Here is a 17866-nt window from a genome sequence, read left to right as displayed (position 1 = left end):
TCACATGCCATTTTTACGCCGATGTTTGCTGCACGACGAATATTGGCTACGGATGTACGACCGACATTGGACCAATCCAGGGCCACATTGCAGCCAATCGAATGCCGTTATTACACCGATGTTTCCTGCACGACGAATATTGGCTACTGATTGGCTTGCCATTATGTAACCATTATTAGTAGGGAATTTTTCTTACCAAAAGATTTAAACAATATGCCTCGATGACCCGCTCTTGTAGCTTTGCAGCCCTGTATACTTGGGGCAACAGAAAATTGAATGCCGAGAACTGAAAGCAGTTACTCGATCTATTTCATCTTTTATACCTCATTCCCTTTGCTAACACTAGAAGTGTAGTTTATTTTTTTACCAATTTATCTTTTGCAATAGCGAGTGCTTTATTTGGTACTGGTATTCGGTACAGCAGATCGAAAAAAGTCGTTAGGAAGTAAATGCTGAAAGCGTATGTCCCCCACTTGCAATCCCCACATATGTCCCCCACATGGTAATCGAGAATATTCATAGTTTAGAGCATTTTTTTGTAACTAAAACATGGTGATGGTGCTTCCGAATCAGCATAAGCTAGCCGAACAGTGCACCACCGACAGTCTGCAGACTATTTATTCTTTGTTTTTTTTATTTATTTGGTACAACAAAAAATGTATACATTGAAAAATATATATACACAACTAAAAAAGGCCCGCTCTACTGCAGGTCAGGTTGCGTTGGGGACACAGTGACAGTGGTGCTGTCAAGGCCCTGGCTGCTGTGGCTGGGCAGGAAGCCAGCTGCCGCGAGCAGCCGATAATCTGCACTCTGAGAGTGGGGATCATCGGGCTGCTCCACAACAAATGTTTCTCTGAAGCGCTGCTTCCTGCCCCCACAGCGATCACCAGACCCTGGCAGCCACCTCTTAATAAAGTTGAGGGCCTCCGCCTGGTCCCACCCTGCTTTTTGGCAGATGACATCTGCATACAAGAACAGAAATACCATAGTACACATGAAGCACTGCAGTACACAGAATACACAAGGGTACACACACATAAAACAATGAACAAGTCTAACCTGTCACTAATCTACAGAGCCTCAGGTTCACAAAGGCCCTTTTCCCTTTTCTGCCATGAAGGCTGTACAGCACTTGCACGTCATGTGCCAATACAGCCTTCATGGCATTCACACCAATTTCTCGGAGGCCACGTCCCCCAATCTGCAGGAGGTGCTTGCGCTGTAAAAAAATGCAAGAAGCATAGATGGAGTAAACGCAACAGCACATCGAAATGTTTTCATGATAAAAATCTGCAAGAAGAGGACACTGAAAACAACAACTTGAATTTTTGGGCATCATAACATTTCATTGTTTTTTTACGCTAACTTCAACTCACTTGACCTAAAATGGTTTCCACATCAGCCCTCTCACACTCAGTGTGAGAACCTTTCAGAGTCCTTCTCTAAATGCAGTTTCGCTGTTATGAAATGAAATACAACACTGTTATAACCCATAATAAATATTGATTCTAGCTATGAAATAGTATAATTACTTTGTACAGTGCTCAAATTCCAATACACGTTTCTTCGAGGTTACAATGTCTTTGCCTGAATGTTGACCAGGAGTAGTTTCTACACGTGAAAAACGATAAAATATGTGGAATTCAAAAAGAAGCTTGGACATGTTTTTAATCAATGCATTGTAAGCAGAGCACAACAAGATAAATGAACATGATCAAGGCGTACTAAGAGGCAACCTTAGAGCGACCAAATCTTGGTCATAGATGAAACTGATAGAAAAATAAAGGTCGCACTAGATGGTCGCACCATTTGCTGTTTATATTTTTCTGTGATAGCCAACAAAGAGGCATGTCGCTATAGAAATCTCATCACAATAAACAAAGGTGCATTTTTCTTCACACTGCGAAATTGGGTGCATGTTAGATTTTTAAAAAAGTAAGAAATCGGCTAACACAAGGCAGGGTGAACTGTAGCTCAAAGTAGAGAGAGCCGCAGCGGACACGAAATAGGGTGATAAATGAACAAAATTACTGAATGTCTGTTTTAAGCAGGCTATTGCTAGTCACTGCCCATCAAACACACGATGCCGCCTACATCGTCTGCTAGCTTAGGACAGTTCACTCGGACTTCACAGACTATAGTAAATACAGTCGAATCTCATTAATTCCAACACACTTAATTCAACTGACGCTGTGGTCCTATCAAAGCTATACCGCGCTCCGAAAATGCTCTCAGCACCCCGCCCAATCCTGCGGTGGCACTTCAGACACCTCATCGCTGTGCTTGAAGAAGAAAATGAAGAAAAGGAAAGAAAAGACTGCGGTGGAATGTTTGCCAAATGCCAATCTGCGACATTCCTGTGCCACGCTTCGGCTTTTTCCGTCCCTGCCACGTAGAGACCCTTCTCCACTTAACACTGCGCATGAAGAGAAAGAGGGGAGAAAAAGCTGTCGCAGAGAGTTGGCTCTCTCATGCCAATCTGCAACGCGCCGGTGTCACGCTTCCCTGTTTTCCGTCCCTGCTATGTAGAGACTGTTCTCCTTTCAACACCGCGCATGAAGAGAGAAAAAAAAAAGCTGCCGCGGAGTGTTTCTCTCTCGAATGCCGATCTGCTTTTCTCCAGGTGGAGACGCTCCTCCATTCTCATCATGTGCTGGCCACGCTCCGGCTGCAGCGCAGATGGTAACAGTGGAAACACAGTTGTCTTCGAAGAGTGTCAGCACTGGACATTGCCGCGCGCAACTTCTTTTGCCAGGAGAATACTGAAGCCGAAGTACAAATACTTTGCAAACTGCACGCAAAACTTGTTGACTCGTTGCAAGGCCAACGTGTACAGACATCTATTGACTACTTTAATTAATGACGGATGTCCTGTAATTTGTGAATAAAACTTCTCCATGCCCATGCATCACTGCATGGTGAGCCCTCCGCTCGTTTACCGTATTTACTCTATTCTACCGCGCCCTCGATTGTAACGCGCGCCCGATTTCCACGACAAAAAAAAAAAAAAAAAAAAAAAAAAAAAACCACTAAGGCATCGATCGGTTGCAACGCGCACCCTTTTTTCTCGTTGGCCCGCTTGATCACACCACTCGCGAAAACGACTCTTTTTGAGAGCGTCTTCCGTTTAAATATAAAGTACGGGGGAAGCTTATGCCTATCTGACGTGCAACAGAGCATTGCTGTCACTCTAGTTTTACCGTGGCCCGATGTCAGTACACAAACTTGCTTCGCCCCCTTCTCCTAGACCGTTGTGGTGCCAGGCATGTCGAAGTAAAGAGGCGTGTGATCGGCATTCCCGATTTGCCAAAGCAGGTAGCCGTTGTTGTGCCACAAGTTTAGGAGGAACCTCTGAAGACTCTGAAGCTTTTCTTCGTACTCCTCCGGCAACTTCCGGCATATGGCCGTTCGCCTTCGGAGGGAAAAGCCTTTTCTCTTCATAAAGTTCGTTAGCCAGCACCTGCTCGCTTTAAAATGGCTCTGCATTAGCCCTTTTTCTAAGGCTAACTGCATAGCCTGCACTTGGAGCAGTTCTGTCGTCACGGGCCGCTGTGCCGCTCACTGCTTAATCACATACTCGCGAGCAGCTCTTCAATTTGTGGAAACCGACCCTGCTGTGGTCCACTGAAGCCTTTGCGTGAATCTTTGCTGTCGACAATTTTCTGCTTTTGTTTCCGCCAGTACTACACGCACGTTTCGGGAACTTCGAATGATCGCGATGCGGCCCGATTTCTGTTCGTTCCGGCACACGCGACGACTTTTCTTTTAGAAGCAGCATTGTGGTGCACTCGTCGAGTTTTTGGAGTCGGCCCTACCATGCCGTCGATGCTAATGTACTACAAGATGACGAACTCCTCAGCACACGTATGAAGTCCCGCGCATGGGAAACACATAGGCAGAGATGACCGACGCGCCATGCCGACGCACGTAGGGGGCGGCCATTTTGTAAGTGGCGATGGCAATAGAATGACCATATTCATTTTTTTTTTGTCATACTCGATTCTAACGCACATGCGATTTATGAACTCTCCTAACCGGAAAAAAGGTGCGTGTTAGATTCAAGTAATTACGGTAACTCATTATTTTGAACTTCTTTTAATTTGAACAAATTTTCTGGCCTTTTTGAGTACGAATTATTCATATTCGACTGTAGTACAGTGGCTCATGAGATAACCTGACTAGTTTGTTTCCCGAAACACAGTACCTTAAAGCAGTACTAAATTTCTGCATGTTACATAGGCATATTAAAAATCAAGAAATATACACCAAAGCCACAGCCACAGCTTTACTCTGCACAGCTGCCTCTGCTGCCTCCACTTCTCCAATTGTACCAGCAGGCAGCCGGGGAAGGTCAGAGGGGCGCTGTGCTGGCTGGGCGTGCTGAGGCACGGACAAGAGCCGTACCTCGTGCTTCAGCTGTCGCATTTCCTGCAGAACCTCTCTTTGTTGCTGCCGGATGCCAAGTTGGCTCCGCAGGATCCGTAGCGATAGAGCTGAAACATACAAGAGTACATACCATATTTACTCGCACAATTTGCATCCTCACATAATTTGCTCACCAGTATAATTAGCCAGCCTGCTTTACTACAAGAAACTTTTTGCTCGCATACTTTGCCCTCCCCAACCAGCCCGAGCCACCTTGCCAGCACACACACAGACACATTTGACTTCATGATGCTCTGGTCAGGCACATCTCTTGTCGAGCAGGCGAGTGCAGTCTTACACAAAATGGACTGAGTGCAAGGTCCCTTCTTCCATGAACTTTTATGCTTTCCCTAGAATATCGAACTTGAAAACCGAAACCTGTTTATGTGTAGTCCGAAATGCCTAAAGGTTTGCCTCCTATCTTCCCACCTCTTCCACGGCAAGAATGTATTCCCGAGACACAGCACAGATGTTGAACGCGTGCAAGGACCTGTCACATCAACTAGATGAGGCAGGTGTTCACACTCTTTTTTTTTTTTTTCGGTTTCGCCATCTGGCCATTGCGTTTTTACCGTTCCTTGTGATAGGCTACAATAATTATATACGAGGCAGATTGCTGTTATAAAGCTTACCGAAGAAAACTGAAACCGTGCTACCGCTAAGCACATCAGCGTGGAGTTCTTCGACATGCAATATTCGGTATGGGAGCCAGCAGAAGAGTGCGTTGAATAAGACTTAGCATAGAAGCTTGGGCGTGTTGGTTAGATATCGGAGGGAACACAACGCAATAGAAGACTGGGACAAGGAATGGACACACACACACATGAAGGGCGACACACACAGCACTGTGTTGGCATCGCGCTTCCTTGTCTGCATCTTACTTTACGTTGGGTTCCCGACAATTATTGGAGAGTACTTATGTTCTCTGGTATAACCCTGTCATGGGAACTGGTTTTTGTGAGCACTGTTTGGAAGAACTTCAAGAAAATGGGGGCATTTGAACAGGCTTAGCAAACAAATGACCATCCGCTTTGAGACAGCTGTGACAGCGCCTGCAACATATATTCCCAGTTGAGCTTTTAGGCCAGCGATTCATACTAGCTTCGCACATGACCGGATTGACAAAACAAGTACACATAATACGCGAGTATATACCGCATTTGACTCTGTAGCTTTGATGAACCAGGCAGATACACAAATTTATCCAAAACTCCATTGATTCTGTTGCAAAATTATTCAACAAACAAATTGCGATGTTATCCATGTTACTATACGATTGTGGCACTTTACCATTGCAGCTTTCCAGGAGGCACACATAGTGCAGCACCACTCGCAGTTAATTGTATGCAGTAGGTTGCTCACAGCAACTGACTGCATGCTATGGTGAACATCTTGCATGCTTGCACCGCCGTTTCAGCATGCTGGCTGCTTCCCATACGGCTATCAATTGATGTTCACAAAATTGGGAAGATGAAGAAAGACTACACAGTGCCCTCTGGCCACCCTATACTCCAAACCTCCAGCCAACAAACAAACAAAAGAAACAAGTATGCAAATGAATATTATTCCTAATGCAGCTGGAATGGAGTGTAGTTTTCACCAATTCTGTGTGTTAAGTCAATATGGAGTGAGTTAACTCCATCAAGTAGCTTTTCTCATAACAGTATTCACTCTATTGTAACACAAGGAGTGACTTCATAGCATCTAGAAGGAAAAATAGAATCTTCAGTATTTGATAGAAATGTGAGGCTCTACCTTAAAACAACAATAATCTGGAAAAAGAACTCATTACATTCGAAAAAAAAAAAAAAAAAGGTAGCACAGTTGATCCCCTTTACAAGAGACACTGATGTAACAGACAAACGCGGATAAGAGGCACCAGTGTGCAGGCTGACATTTGGCCCATCATGCATCAGGCACTCCGTAGATGCGCCTGTGCAGCCGGGAGCCCTGCAGTCAAGCATGCTGAGCAAGACTGTTGACCACTGTACAATGACACATTGCCACAAAATTTCAAAACTTCATTTCACAGACTTCTGCAAAAGCTTCTTACACTCTTGCATAATTTTTGCACAAGCTTCTCTCATTCTTGCGTGATTTTCGTCAGAACATATAAGTGTTGGAAGTTGTATGTCCCCAAAAACTTGCACAATACAAATAGCATACATTAAAGTCTATCACTTAATACGTGCATAGTGTAACAATGAAAGCAAACTCACGCATGGTTTGCTCCGAGCCTTCCCCGTGCGGTGCCTCCTTGAGCCTTGGAGAGCATTGTACAGCTAGAGCAAAGTAGCATCAATCCAGTGTTAATGGCAGGTTAACAAGACAACAAAACTAACCCCCATATTCATAAACGCTCCCTGACTCGACTTTCACCCTTCACTTGACAGAGTTGAGCACTGTGCCGCTGCTCGTTTGAAAGCGACGCTGCGCTACTCGAGAATCACAGCAGATTATTGCTGACATGCAGCAATTTTCTCTGCTTAGAGACGGCGCTCCCATCAGCCATGTCAAGTGAAGGTGAAGCGTTGAGTGGAGGGACGTTCTAGAATACGGGGGTAAGATTGGTTGCAAGAACACTACAATAGACACACTTAATTTTTACACTTCATCTATATTGTACAGCTACACACATTCTGCATCCTTATAATGCAACATATACATACAGGCTTATAAAGTAAACACTGTAGGCAGCTCAAATAACACCTACACAAAAAATTACCCAAAAGTGGCCATGCGCAAAGTACTTTTATTTGAAACTCACAAAACTTTTGTGGTGATGGAGAATAAATAAGACAGGTTACGCTTGGAGGCACATGAGACTTTCGCAGCTTTCATAAAGTACAAAAAACAATATGGTATGTATGTGTGTATGTACGCATGAAGCTTCAGCCTTTACATACGGTTTCTTGAAAGAATCGACTATGAATTTTATGGCACCTGTGTCCTTCAGCGCAATTGAAAGCCTGCTGATCAGTGTGTGCAATTGTGGAATAGTTACATGGAAAATGGCGTGAAACACCTAAAATCAAATTTTTCTAGCTAGGAAATATGCAGCTGTGTATACACAACACACGGTGCAAACAGTGGGAGGTGACCACAAGAGTGATTTGAGTGTAAGCGGCAGTATTCCGCATTAATGCACCCCGCCATTTTCAACTGTTGCCCAAAAGCAGCACCACTTCAGCGTGCTACTTTTTTTTTTACATCATAAACAGCACGGAATACAGCGAGGATGAAAACAACATATGCAATTAAATTTTGAGCATTATTTATGGTGCACATGATTGATTGATTGATATGTGGGGTTTAACGTCCCAAAACCACTATATGATTATGATAGACACCGTAGTGGAGGGCTCCGGAAATTTAGACCACCTGGGGTTCTTTAACGCGCACCTAAATCTGAGCACACGGGCCTACAACGTTCCCGCCTCCATCGGAAATGCAGCCGCCGCAGCCGGGATTCGAACCAGCGCCCTGCGGGTCAGCAGCCGAGTACCTTAGCCACTAGACCACCGCGGCGGGGATGGTGCGCATGAAAAAAAAAAAAAAATAGCCTTTGTACAACGACGAATGCATAATTTGCCTTCACGGACCTTCTGTTAGGCTGCACCACATACAGATTTTTTGTGGCTTTCAAAAGAGATTTGAAAAAAAAATAATAACCGTGTTTACTCTCGTCATGAGCCCACTCACTAAGTCACCCTCATTTCAGTCGCCAAAATTTTGAATTTTTTTTTTCTTCCACATATTAAACACACACCTTACGTTCATCCGCTGAAGTCCCACGGGCTCCCCCCCCCCCCCCTTGCCGCCTTCGTTCGCTGCCACGTGCCATTTTATTTTTGTTTCTATTTGTTCACGGAACGTCCCCTGTCTTTTTTAATTATCTCTTGTAACATGTGTGGCATTATCTTGTTCCCGAGGTGCCACAGGTGCTCTGCTATGTAGATGCACCATTAAACTGGTATTTTTGATCAACTGTTCATTTCTGATGTTTACCTTGCAATTACGTAAAACTGGCATGCTTCTTGATCTACGATACACATGTGGCTTGTCTCACTTTGAAGGAAAAGTTAGCATACAATGGTGTAAATGCTTAGAATTTGAAATATTAAGGCAGCAGCACACCGGAGATGATCATATGGTAAAGAAACAAGTGCTGCCTTATCCGTCAATAAATTTTGCGAGCTAAAAAAAGTACAAAAGCACAGCGAGGCTATGATGTGGTTCAACCTGTGGATTCGCTTCATTTATCACGCCATATGATGAAGCTTCCTTTGGTAAAACTGCTCAGATAAGAAAAAACGTTTGCTGTTCAATACAGCAACTATACAAAGTGTGCACATGCATCTCGCAGCGCCTTTTCGTCACTTACGAAATGCGCCACCAACATGCCTGGGCACCAACCGAATCTATCGCCTACAACTGCCATGTTGTCTCCTCGTGCTTGCACCCGTTTAGTTTTGCCTCACGATGCAAGTTTGAGAAATTATGAGCTGCTAGTGAGGCAAGTTGATTTAGTAGTCCACGCAGAGGGAGCAGAGCTTAGGGTGTTTCTTCGCTGAAAGTTATAACCTAAAATTGAGAACGCACATTCCGATTTTCCTAAAAGTACCAGCGTATTTGGCTGGTGCAGATTAACAAAAGCTACTTGAAGAAACTTTGCAATATTTGCATCTTCAGGTGCAACTTCATTACGGGTAAGTGCCATAGCCAAGTATTTACCTGCAAACAGATATAGCTTACCAAGATACTGTACATAGAAACTTGTCCGCAGTTAAAATCATGATGGCGAGGAAGGCGGTTAAAATCGTGATGGTGATCGCGGAGATTTGGTATTGCATTGAAACAAACTATAAAGAATGGGAAACAATATTAGTTCACTTTGAAGTATAGCCGATCGGTTCAAGTTGGGCGTCAGGATTTTTTTTTATTAGTCAATTATTTCTATACACGGTCTCTATCATGTTCAGTGACTCCACTGTACATTAGCGTACAACAAAAGCAAAATACAAAGTGAAAAGTGTGTTAAAGCATACACGAAAAATAAAGTGATGACTGGCATTACTGCGGCACACACCACGCAAAGTCGCTATCTGCCTTGTATAATATTTTCCTCGACTATTTCCACAAATTGCAATCAAAGAGGCTCAAGCTCAACATCAGCACTGTTTAAAACACTTGGGGGGGGGGGGGGGGCATTGCTACTTTGGTGGCGTAGGCCGTGACAATATATTCATAATATTATATCTCTTGTAAACTTGCCTAGCTCTGCACGACTAGTTTTCGATAGGAGCAGCTGCGCTTCGCACATCCACTCTTAGAATTGCGGCTCGAGAGATTTTGAGCTTTCACTTGTTTTTGGGCCAGGCAATTTGTAGTGAAAGCAAGATAATAGGCCCTCATAGGTTGTGGCGGGCAGCCGGTGTACGCCGTGGCTGGTATATGCGGGCAGCCGGTGTACGCCGTGGCTGGTATATGTGTCGCACATCTTGATTATCTGGTCTTGTATCGAGTGAACGAGCAAGGCCTTCCTCATCCAATGAGCTCGTTAAAGTAAGACAACAAAAAACCACAATGCTTCCACATCGTTCACAGCAACAGATGACGAGCCCCCAACAAACCGCACTGCAGCACGTGAACTGCCGTAGGTACCCAGGGAGTTACCCGGGCATGGCGGGAGAGGGCGACAACGGCAGAAGTGACATCACAAGAACACTATGTATAAAGGGGACATTTAAAGACTTTTTTCCCATTTTTGAACTTCGTGCACTGTTCTGTCACAATTTATAGCTCAGAATAGTTGTATTTTGAAAAGGGCACTAATTTATAAGCCCAATGGTTCAAGGATGGGTGCATTTAGGGGGCCCATTCTACGTTTTACTTATGCCCTTCAAGAACTTGCTTACAGGGCCAAAGTCCTGTTTCAGAAAGATCACGCTAGTGCGTGGCCAGCAGTCCGTCAAGCATTAGTGCTGGTGAGATTTGGAAATGCAGCGCATGAGCATCCTCATCTGCTACTTCTCTGCTCATGCTCTCGGGGCTTACTTGCGAGGCACGGTCCTTCGCACTTTTCATTTTCACACTGTAAATCAACTGATACCAACTCTGCCTTCTATTATTGAATAAACCAATATTTCATGGTCATGAGGACGAGCTTAAAATGTTTGCTACATCAGACCTGAACAGCATTTTGAGTCATCGAAACTTGCTAGTTGCAGCGAGCATTATGCGAAAAATATGATGTGCTTTACGGTGACAACTTGCAAAACACTGCAGCAACGATTAAAATCATGCATTTTTTGTGCTCACAGGAAATCCCTGAAGCAGGAGGCACTGGGCTAGATAAATTGCACAGCTAAAATACGGATGCGCTTTCCAATGCTGTCATGCGTACATGCGGAGAAATGGCAGACAAAACTGGGCGCACCCCGATTCTATGCGCATGCGTCCCATTCACAAGCCTCGCTGCCAGTTAGCACCACATGGCTCACTGTCCATGAGCTCGCTTGTTTCCTGTAACAGTGGACCATACGGTACACCTATTTAAAAACGAGGATAGAATGTATATTATGCAGCATCTGATGAAGCCATGACGATGTGTTGCTGATGAAATCTGGAACTCTAGTTAGTACCCTTATTGTTAACCAGCCGACCGACTAGCAAAACGATTTGCGACTGAAATGATGGCATCTACACCTGCCCTTAAAGGGACACTGAACAAAATTTTGCCGCCGAGATTTTCAGCCAAAGCAAAAGATTGGGCCATGAAATTCATAGACAATAATAATTTCAAGCAGAAACTACGAAAACATACTGAATTTAATGGGCCTTTTACAGAATGCCGTGTCTAGCTCTTAGACACGGCGTTTTCTAAAAGGTCGCGACATTCATTTTTCAAGTTTTTTTTTTTTTGTTATTTAAGACAAATCTACGGTGCATTGTTCACAGAAAACAAAATTGCCTCGGTAAGATTTCTTTGCGAGCAGCTTACTAATTTTAAGGCAGGCGCGTTGATTCGTGAACTGAAGGATGCGAGTGATCGATCTTGCCTGCTAGTGGCTAGGCGACAAAGGCTTTACCTCATGTCCTGGTGTAGCTAAGTCACGCAAATGGAGCAGAAAATGTGCATTATCATTTATTTCACGTAAATATCACACGTATGTGACTTATTGCCGGTGACAGGTGATCAGGATGAAGTCGACAAGTTGCAAATCTGAACAAGAATTCACTCGAATGAAAAACCAACCTATACTCACGTGCACGGTGAAGTCGAACACGTCGTCCGTCAATGTTGTCGCTGATGCCCGAAGGAAAAGAGATGAGGACAAGCGACGGGGCCGTCTCTTTCTATAAAGTCGGCGGAACTGCCAGAACGGCCAACACAAAAGGCATCGGGTTGACATTCCTCCATCTGGGCATCAGTCGCTCCACCCGGGCATGCAGCTGCTACTGGTTCTACTACTATCCTCTTCCCCGTGCCTCTTCCCGACATTGCAGTGTTGCTGCCATACTCGCGAACCTTTTTAAATTAAAGCACGCAATCATGTATTATCGTGCGCCATACTAAACTTAAAAACAGTGCGCCGGTACATGAGATCACGAAGCGCGGTCCACGCCATAACAAGAGCAATTAGAGAAATGAAACAAAGAAAACATAAATGTATAAAATATTTTGTCTCAATACGATCCGCAATGCAGCGGCTTTTAGCTCTGTATGGACGGCCAAGCCAGTGCCAAGCCAAGCTTGCGTCCCTGATCAGCTGTTTGTTTCCATCGAGAGTTCAACAGTGAACTGGCAATTTGTTTAGATGATATTGCTAAAGGGCTTGAAATTAAATATTTCTCTACGTACTACTGCTGTACTTTTCCTCTCTGTTTCCTGATCACAATGATGAGATTGAGGAGATTACAATTTAGAAAACAGCAAGTGCAGCTCAAGCATTGCTAGTATCGCTGTTTCGGTAATAAAATGTTACAAAGATTTTGCCCCGCGACCTGCTTGCCGTGTTCGAGCACCCAGTAGAAATTTACGGGGCCGCGTTTGAAAGAGTTGAATAAAATTGCAATATTACGAAAGAAAGGCTCTGAAGCAACATCGCATTTTATCAGGCCTACACCTCCCACACCTAGACGAGTAAAACTCGTCGATATTGTCTTGCAAAGCTGTGTATAATATTTAAAACACATTCTTTAGCCCACGATGAATTGTTCTCTCGTGTGGCTTCTCCATTTGGTACTGTCATGTTAACTTAAAAAGGCAACTTTCCATATTTAGTCTCTTTAGATGTTGCAAAAGCTTGACACGTGGTGTGTATGCCATACTGATAATTCTCCTCGTAACCTGGGTCCGCCTCTTTACACAGCGTCGCATTTTATTGTTCGCAATTGTGTTTGTTTTATACTGTAAGCGAGCTGTGTGATTTCATCAGTATTCACGAGTGTTCCCTGACTATACAAACACGTGCGTCTTATTTGGTGTGGTGCACGTTTGTATGTAGCAAAAAATGTCATTTCGTCAGCGTGTGTCTGCATACACTTGCATGCCCTGCAGTACGTGTACATAATTAATGCAGTAAGGACTGCAATGCATAGCCTTGCATGGGACATATATTCCATGCACCCTCAGAGAAATGTTGTTTGTTATGAGCCTACTGTTTATCATTACATTTTTTTTTTTCGTTAAAGTTTCATCTCAATATAAAGCAGGTGTATACAGGCACGAGCTTCAGCAGCTTCCTCGTTGTTCCATTTTAAATAAAAACACCAAGCCTACCCGAATCAATGATCTCTTTGCTATCATTACTGTTATGTGTTCTACGATGTACACAAGGACAGTAGTATACAAAAAATAGGGAGGGAATTGAATGCCCTGCCTGCATGGCTGCGCTGTTTCACAAGATCAGGCGCTGCGCTGTGAAGCTTCCTACCGGCCTGCAGAAATTCAAGGGAGCGTACAATAGCGTGGTTCAAGAGGACTTGTGGGGAATACTAGACACACTGGGTGTAAAAGATGGAGTCACTAATCGTTTAAAGGAAATCTATAAAACTAACAAGGTAGTTAAAAAGTGGGAAAAACAGGTATCTAAGCCCACAGTGGTGAAACGTGGACTTAGGCAGGCGTGCCCACTGTCACCCTTCTTATTCATGATGTACCTGCAAGGATTAGAGGCAAGGGGACTTGGCTTCAACCTCTCTTTAGTCAAACAAGGAAAACTCATTGATCAGGCACTACCAGCATTAACCTACGCAGATGATATAGTGCTAATGGCCGACAACAAGGAAGATTTGCAGAGGTTGATGGACATCTGCGGTAATGAGGGAGATAGGTTAGATTTTAGATTCAGTTAGGAAAAATCAGTAGTCATGATTTTTAATGATAACAGAGGTAGTGAGCTTAGAATACAGGAAGTCACGCTAGAGATAACAGATAAATACAAATAACTGGGCGTATGAATAAGCAATGGGACCGAGCACCTGAGGGAACACGAAATATGCGTGACGACTAAAGATAACAGGAATGCAGCAGTGATGAAAAATAGGGCACTGTGGAATTACAATAGGTATAATGTTGTGAGAGGAATATAAAAAGGGGTCATGGTTCCTGGGCTGACGTTCGGCAACGCGGTCTTGTGCATGAGGTCAGAAGTTCAAGCAAGATTAGAAATTAGGCAACGTGAAATATTTAGGCTTGCTTTAGGAGCTCACGGGAATACACCAAACCAGGGAGTACAAGGTGATATGGGATGGACATCATTTGCTGGCAGGGAAGCTAGCAGCAAGATAAAATTTGAGAAGCGATTGAGAGAAATGGGGGAGGAGCGTTGGGCTATGAAGGTTTTCAGCTATTTGTACATGAAGAATGTCAATACAAAATGGAGGAAGCGAACCAGGAAATTGACTGGTAAATACTTAGAAAACAGCAGGTGGCCAAACCAGAAAGAACTATCGGTTAAAAAGGAACTGCAGGAAACGGAGACTGACATGTGTAGAATTGGCATGATTAAGAAGTCCGCACTAGAGATCTATCGAACTTTTAAGCAGGAAATTGCCAAAGAAAGAATCTATGATAATACTCAGGGTAGTTCTCTACTGTTTGAGGCCAGGACGGGAGTATTGCGAACCAAGACATATCGGGCCAAATATGAAGAGGTAGACACAATATGCAGTGCGTGCGAAGACAGTGCGTGCGAAGAGAAAGAAAAACTGCCGAACACTTGACAATGCTGTGTAATGGGCTTCACCTTATAGTTCAAGATGATGGCGCAGAGTTTTTCAAAGCACTGGTATTTAGGGACAGGGAGGGCAAAATAGACTTTAAGCGGGTAGACTCAACTAGAAGGAGGTTATCTGATTGGTGGCTAAAGTCAAGGCACGATTGAAAATTAAACCCTTCACTTCAAAGTACCCGTCTAACTTTACTATTTAAAGGGGAAAAAAAAATCTAGTGGTTAGTTCACTAAGCATTACGGCAAGGTGACGTTAGCCGCCGTCCGATCTAAAGGGTACAGCCACATCCATCCATCTATCCAGCCAAGAATATGCTCTCTGGCTTGTTGCTCCAGGCCTAGTCAGGTAGATTTTCTGGCCTCACCGTTGAATTGTTTGCTCGGGTTGTGGCTTGCAAACATTGCGGTTTTGGTTTTCGTATCATCTTGTTCCGTCATCATGTCCTCCAAGTGGAGGACATGTCGCAGTGTTAGGAGGGAGTACGACAAGGCGCTGATAGAATGAGGTATCAGTCTTACCAGGCAGGCGGTTAAGAGCGCACCGAGGCAGCTGACGCACACCAGCACTATCCGCTTCCTGTATAATACAGGCTAGGGAATTATAGAAACACAGAGCAGAAATCAACTCTTGTGCCTCTCTCATGCACTCACAAGGCGGAACCTGCTTCGAACACCGAGGACCGAGCTAAGCAACACCATGCGTGACGATAAATCATGGTCTCCTATTGCAATAATGATTAAGGCACGCATGCAACTTAAACCATTGTCACGCAAGATGAATTCACAACACCATCGAAGTCAACCCAAGGCACGTGCTGATTATTATGTACGGTACTAGCGCTAAATTCATGCAGACGTTTAGTTCGCGCTGCAGTAGGCCTAGTTGAAGGAATGGCCACAGCTACTGCTGTGATGGAGAACGGGCTCATTAACATCTTCACGTAGATTAAAACGGCTTACCCCGAAATGGCTGGGAGTGTCACACTATCCCTAGCAGTGGCACATGCAGTTGCATATTTAACGATTACAGAAATGGCATACCGATTTCCAAAGCACCTATCAATACTTCCGTCAAGGCGTAGCACCAAACACTTTATCGCACATTTCGGGAAACACTCCTTTTTCTCCCAATCTGGTGGCTAGGCATGATTACGCCCAAGAATAAGCATGTTATTATGTATGTCGGAGGTATTTTCATCTGATCCCTGAAAAATTATTTCCCTAAACCCATGGAAAAAAAAGAAAATGGAATTCGCACCTGTCATCATATTGCACCCCATCACAGGAATGGGATCAGATTGGCCTGGCGCTCAATACTCCCTTACGCTTAATCAGAGCTCGGTCTGGCACCAGCTCCAGACAAAACCATTTATAATCTCCTGTCTGGCACATCTGTTTTACTCTGCTCTCTCTCTCAACCAGAGTGCACCATGTACCTGTGGTTCACCCCTGGTGGATCTTTTTCACTGTTTGTGAATTGCACACAAAGCCCTTACTGGTAGATCCTATTCCCAATTCTTCACTATTCTCACGGGAGGCCACTCTTTGGGCAGCTTACATCACAACATGTGCGTGTCATGATGTCAGTGCCGTCTTTTTCAGAGTTGGCGCCGTCTTTTCTTTCTCTTTTGCTCCTTCCCTGTCCTTTGTTTCTGGTGTTGCGCTGCAAACAAGTGAAGATGTTAAAGAACACCAGATGTTCAAAATTTGCTTCTCATTAATATATCGTGGTTTTGGGAATTAAAACCCCAGATATATTGAAAGAAGATGCATGAAAAGGGAAGGATGATATTGGAAACTGGCAAAAAAGGGATGACAGACTTCTTAAGCTATGCTGCCATTGAGATTTTCAGCTGTTCACGCAATTCTCACACGTGGCTTTGATGCAGCTATGCACATATCACACAAGCATGCTGACTGTACAGTTAGTATAACTGCAACCTTCATGTACCCAGCCTTCATGTACCCTCTACGACATTTCAGAACATCTGAGTCAGTGTTAGCATCAAGTTATGTTCTTCATGCTGGGGAACCAGTGTGATGAGTTACCATTTCTACAGAATGAAGCCCTGTCTACCTGGAACAAGCTGCAAGATATATAACTAAACGGCCCTTTTCAGGGCCAGTCAATCTCTGTCCGGCTTGGATGCACCAACTGATTCCCTTTATCATCAACCCTCAATAAAACTAGCAAATGTTTGTACATGTGCAAGCAGTGTCATTCAATACCTTAAGAAATGCTTGTGAAGCAATTTCAAGGAGAATCGTTTTTTTGATCTCATAGTGAGGCATTAGGAACACCTTAGTCACACCAAATGCCATTATTCAATGAGAGGAACAAGAGAAATATTTCACTGGGAACTATGAAGTAAACAAAAAAACAAATGTTTTCAGATACTGCGAGATCATTTCATAAAAAAGCTCAGAAGTTGCTATGTGGGGCCACATTTAATCTGTGCAAGCATCGTGTGGTTACAAAATTCTGTACCAAACATAGGTTCAGCTTTCTGGAATAGACCGCGCTGCACAAGCTAGCTCACTGCATGCACTTCTGTACCCTGCCAGAGAATATTTTTACCACCAGTATGTTGTAACGTGAAGTGAAATGGTGATTGCATACTAGGGCACGTCTTGCAGGACCCCAATAAAGTTGTTTCACTTGATCGGTTGGTGTGCTGTAAGCAGAACATTTCCAAGAAAAATCGTATAGTTTGGAGGAGGACTTAAGCAAGGAAAGGTGTAGATAAAACACTGGATTCACTGGCATTATCCTCACCAAGTATAACATTGTTTTTCTGGTGAAGCTTTGCGTCTGAACAGCGAGCAGGATAAGCTGGTAAAAACATGCAAAATGGGAAGTCTAGCACAGCAATCTGTGCAGTACTTCTCATTTCATGGAGCATTAATTTCACAGGCTTTGCTCATTGTTAGCGTTAAGCCTATATTATGTCCACTGCAGGGTGGAAGCCCAATCAATGTTCCCTGTCCTGTATGAGCCAATTTCATATTATGGCTGATAATTTCTTGATCTCATCGGAACTAATCACCTGCCACCCTCTGCTACATTTCGTGTGTCCTAATATAAATTAATTGACATTACTGACCTGTCATCCATCTTTTTTTCTCATTCCCAAATAATGCATTCATTTTTGATAAACTCTGCTTTCTTTTCATGTCTTAATATTATGCTAGCCTTTTTT

The 17866-nt window shown here is 43.8% G+C and overlaps 1 protein-coding gene across 2 annotated transcripts; it reads right to left on the bottom strand.

The window, feature by feature from the left end:
• Positions 1-616: 616 nt before the first annotated feature.
• On the bottom strand, positions 617-12072 carry LOC142786892 (uncharacterized). Of its 2 annotated transcripts, none has more exons than XM_075884588.1 (5): positions 11697-12072; positions 6648-6710; positions 4270-4496; positions 1063-1222; positions 617-965 (listed from the first exon to the last, which is right to left on the bottom strand). In XM_075884588.1, the coding sequence occupies exons 2-5, from the start codon at positions 6649-6651 to the stop codon at positions 703-705; spliced, it is 654 nt and encodes a 217-aa protein (XP_075740703.1). In that variant the 5' UTR covers positions 6652-6710; positions 11697-12072; the 3' UTR covers positions 617-702. The 2 variants fall into 2 exon arrangements, with proteins under 2 accessions (XP_075740703.1, XP_075740704.1); XM_075884589.1 differs by having other exon boundaries at positions 4408-4496; positions 11697-12071.
• Between the last annotated feature and the right edge of the window lie 5794 nt (positions 12073-17866).

Source organism: Rhipicephalus microplus, unplaced genomic scaffold (genome assembly GCF_043290135.1).
Source record: "Rhipicephalus microplus isolate Deutch F79 unplaced genomic scaffold, USDA_Rmic scaffold_38, whole genome shotgun sequence".
In the NCBI taxonomy this organism is placed as follows: Eukaryota; Metazoa; Arthropoda; class Arachnida; order Ixodida; family Ixodidae; genus Rhipicephalus; species Rhipicephalus microplus.
The sequence above is the reverse complement of the archived record's forward strand: the minus strand, read 5'-3'. Positions and strand labels throughout refer to the sequence as shown.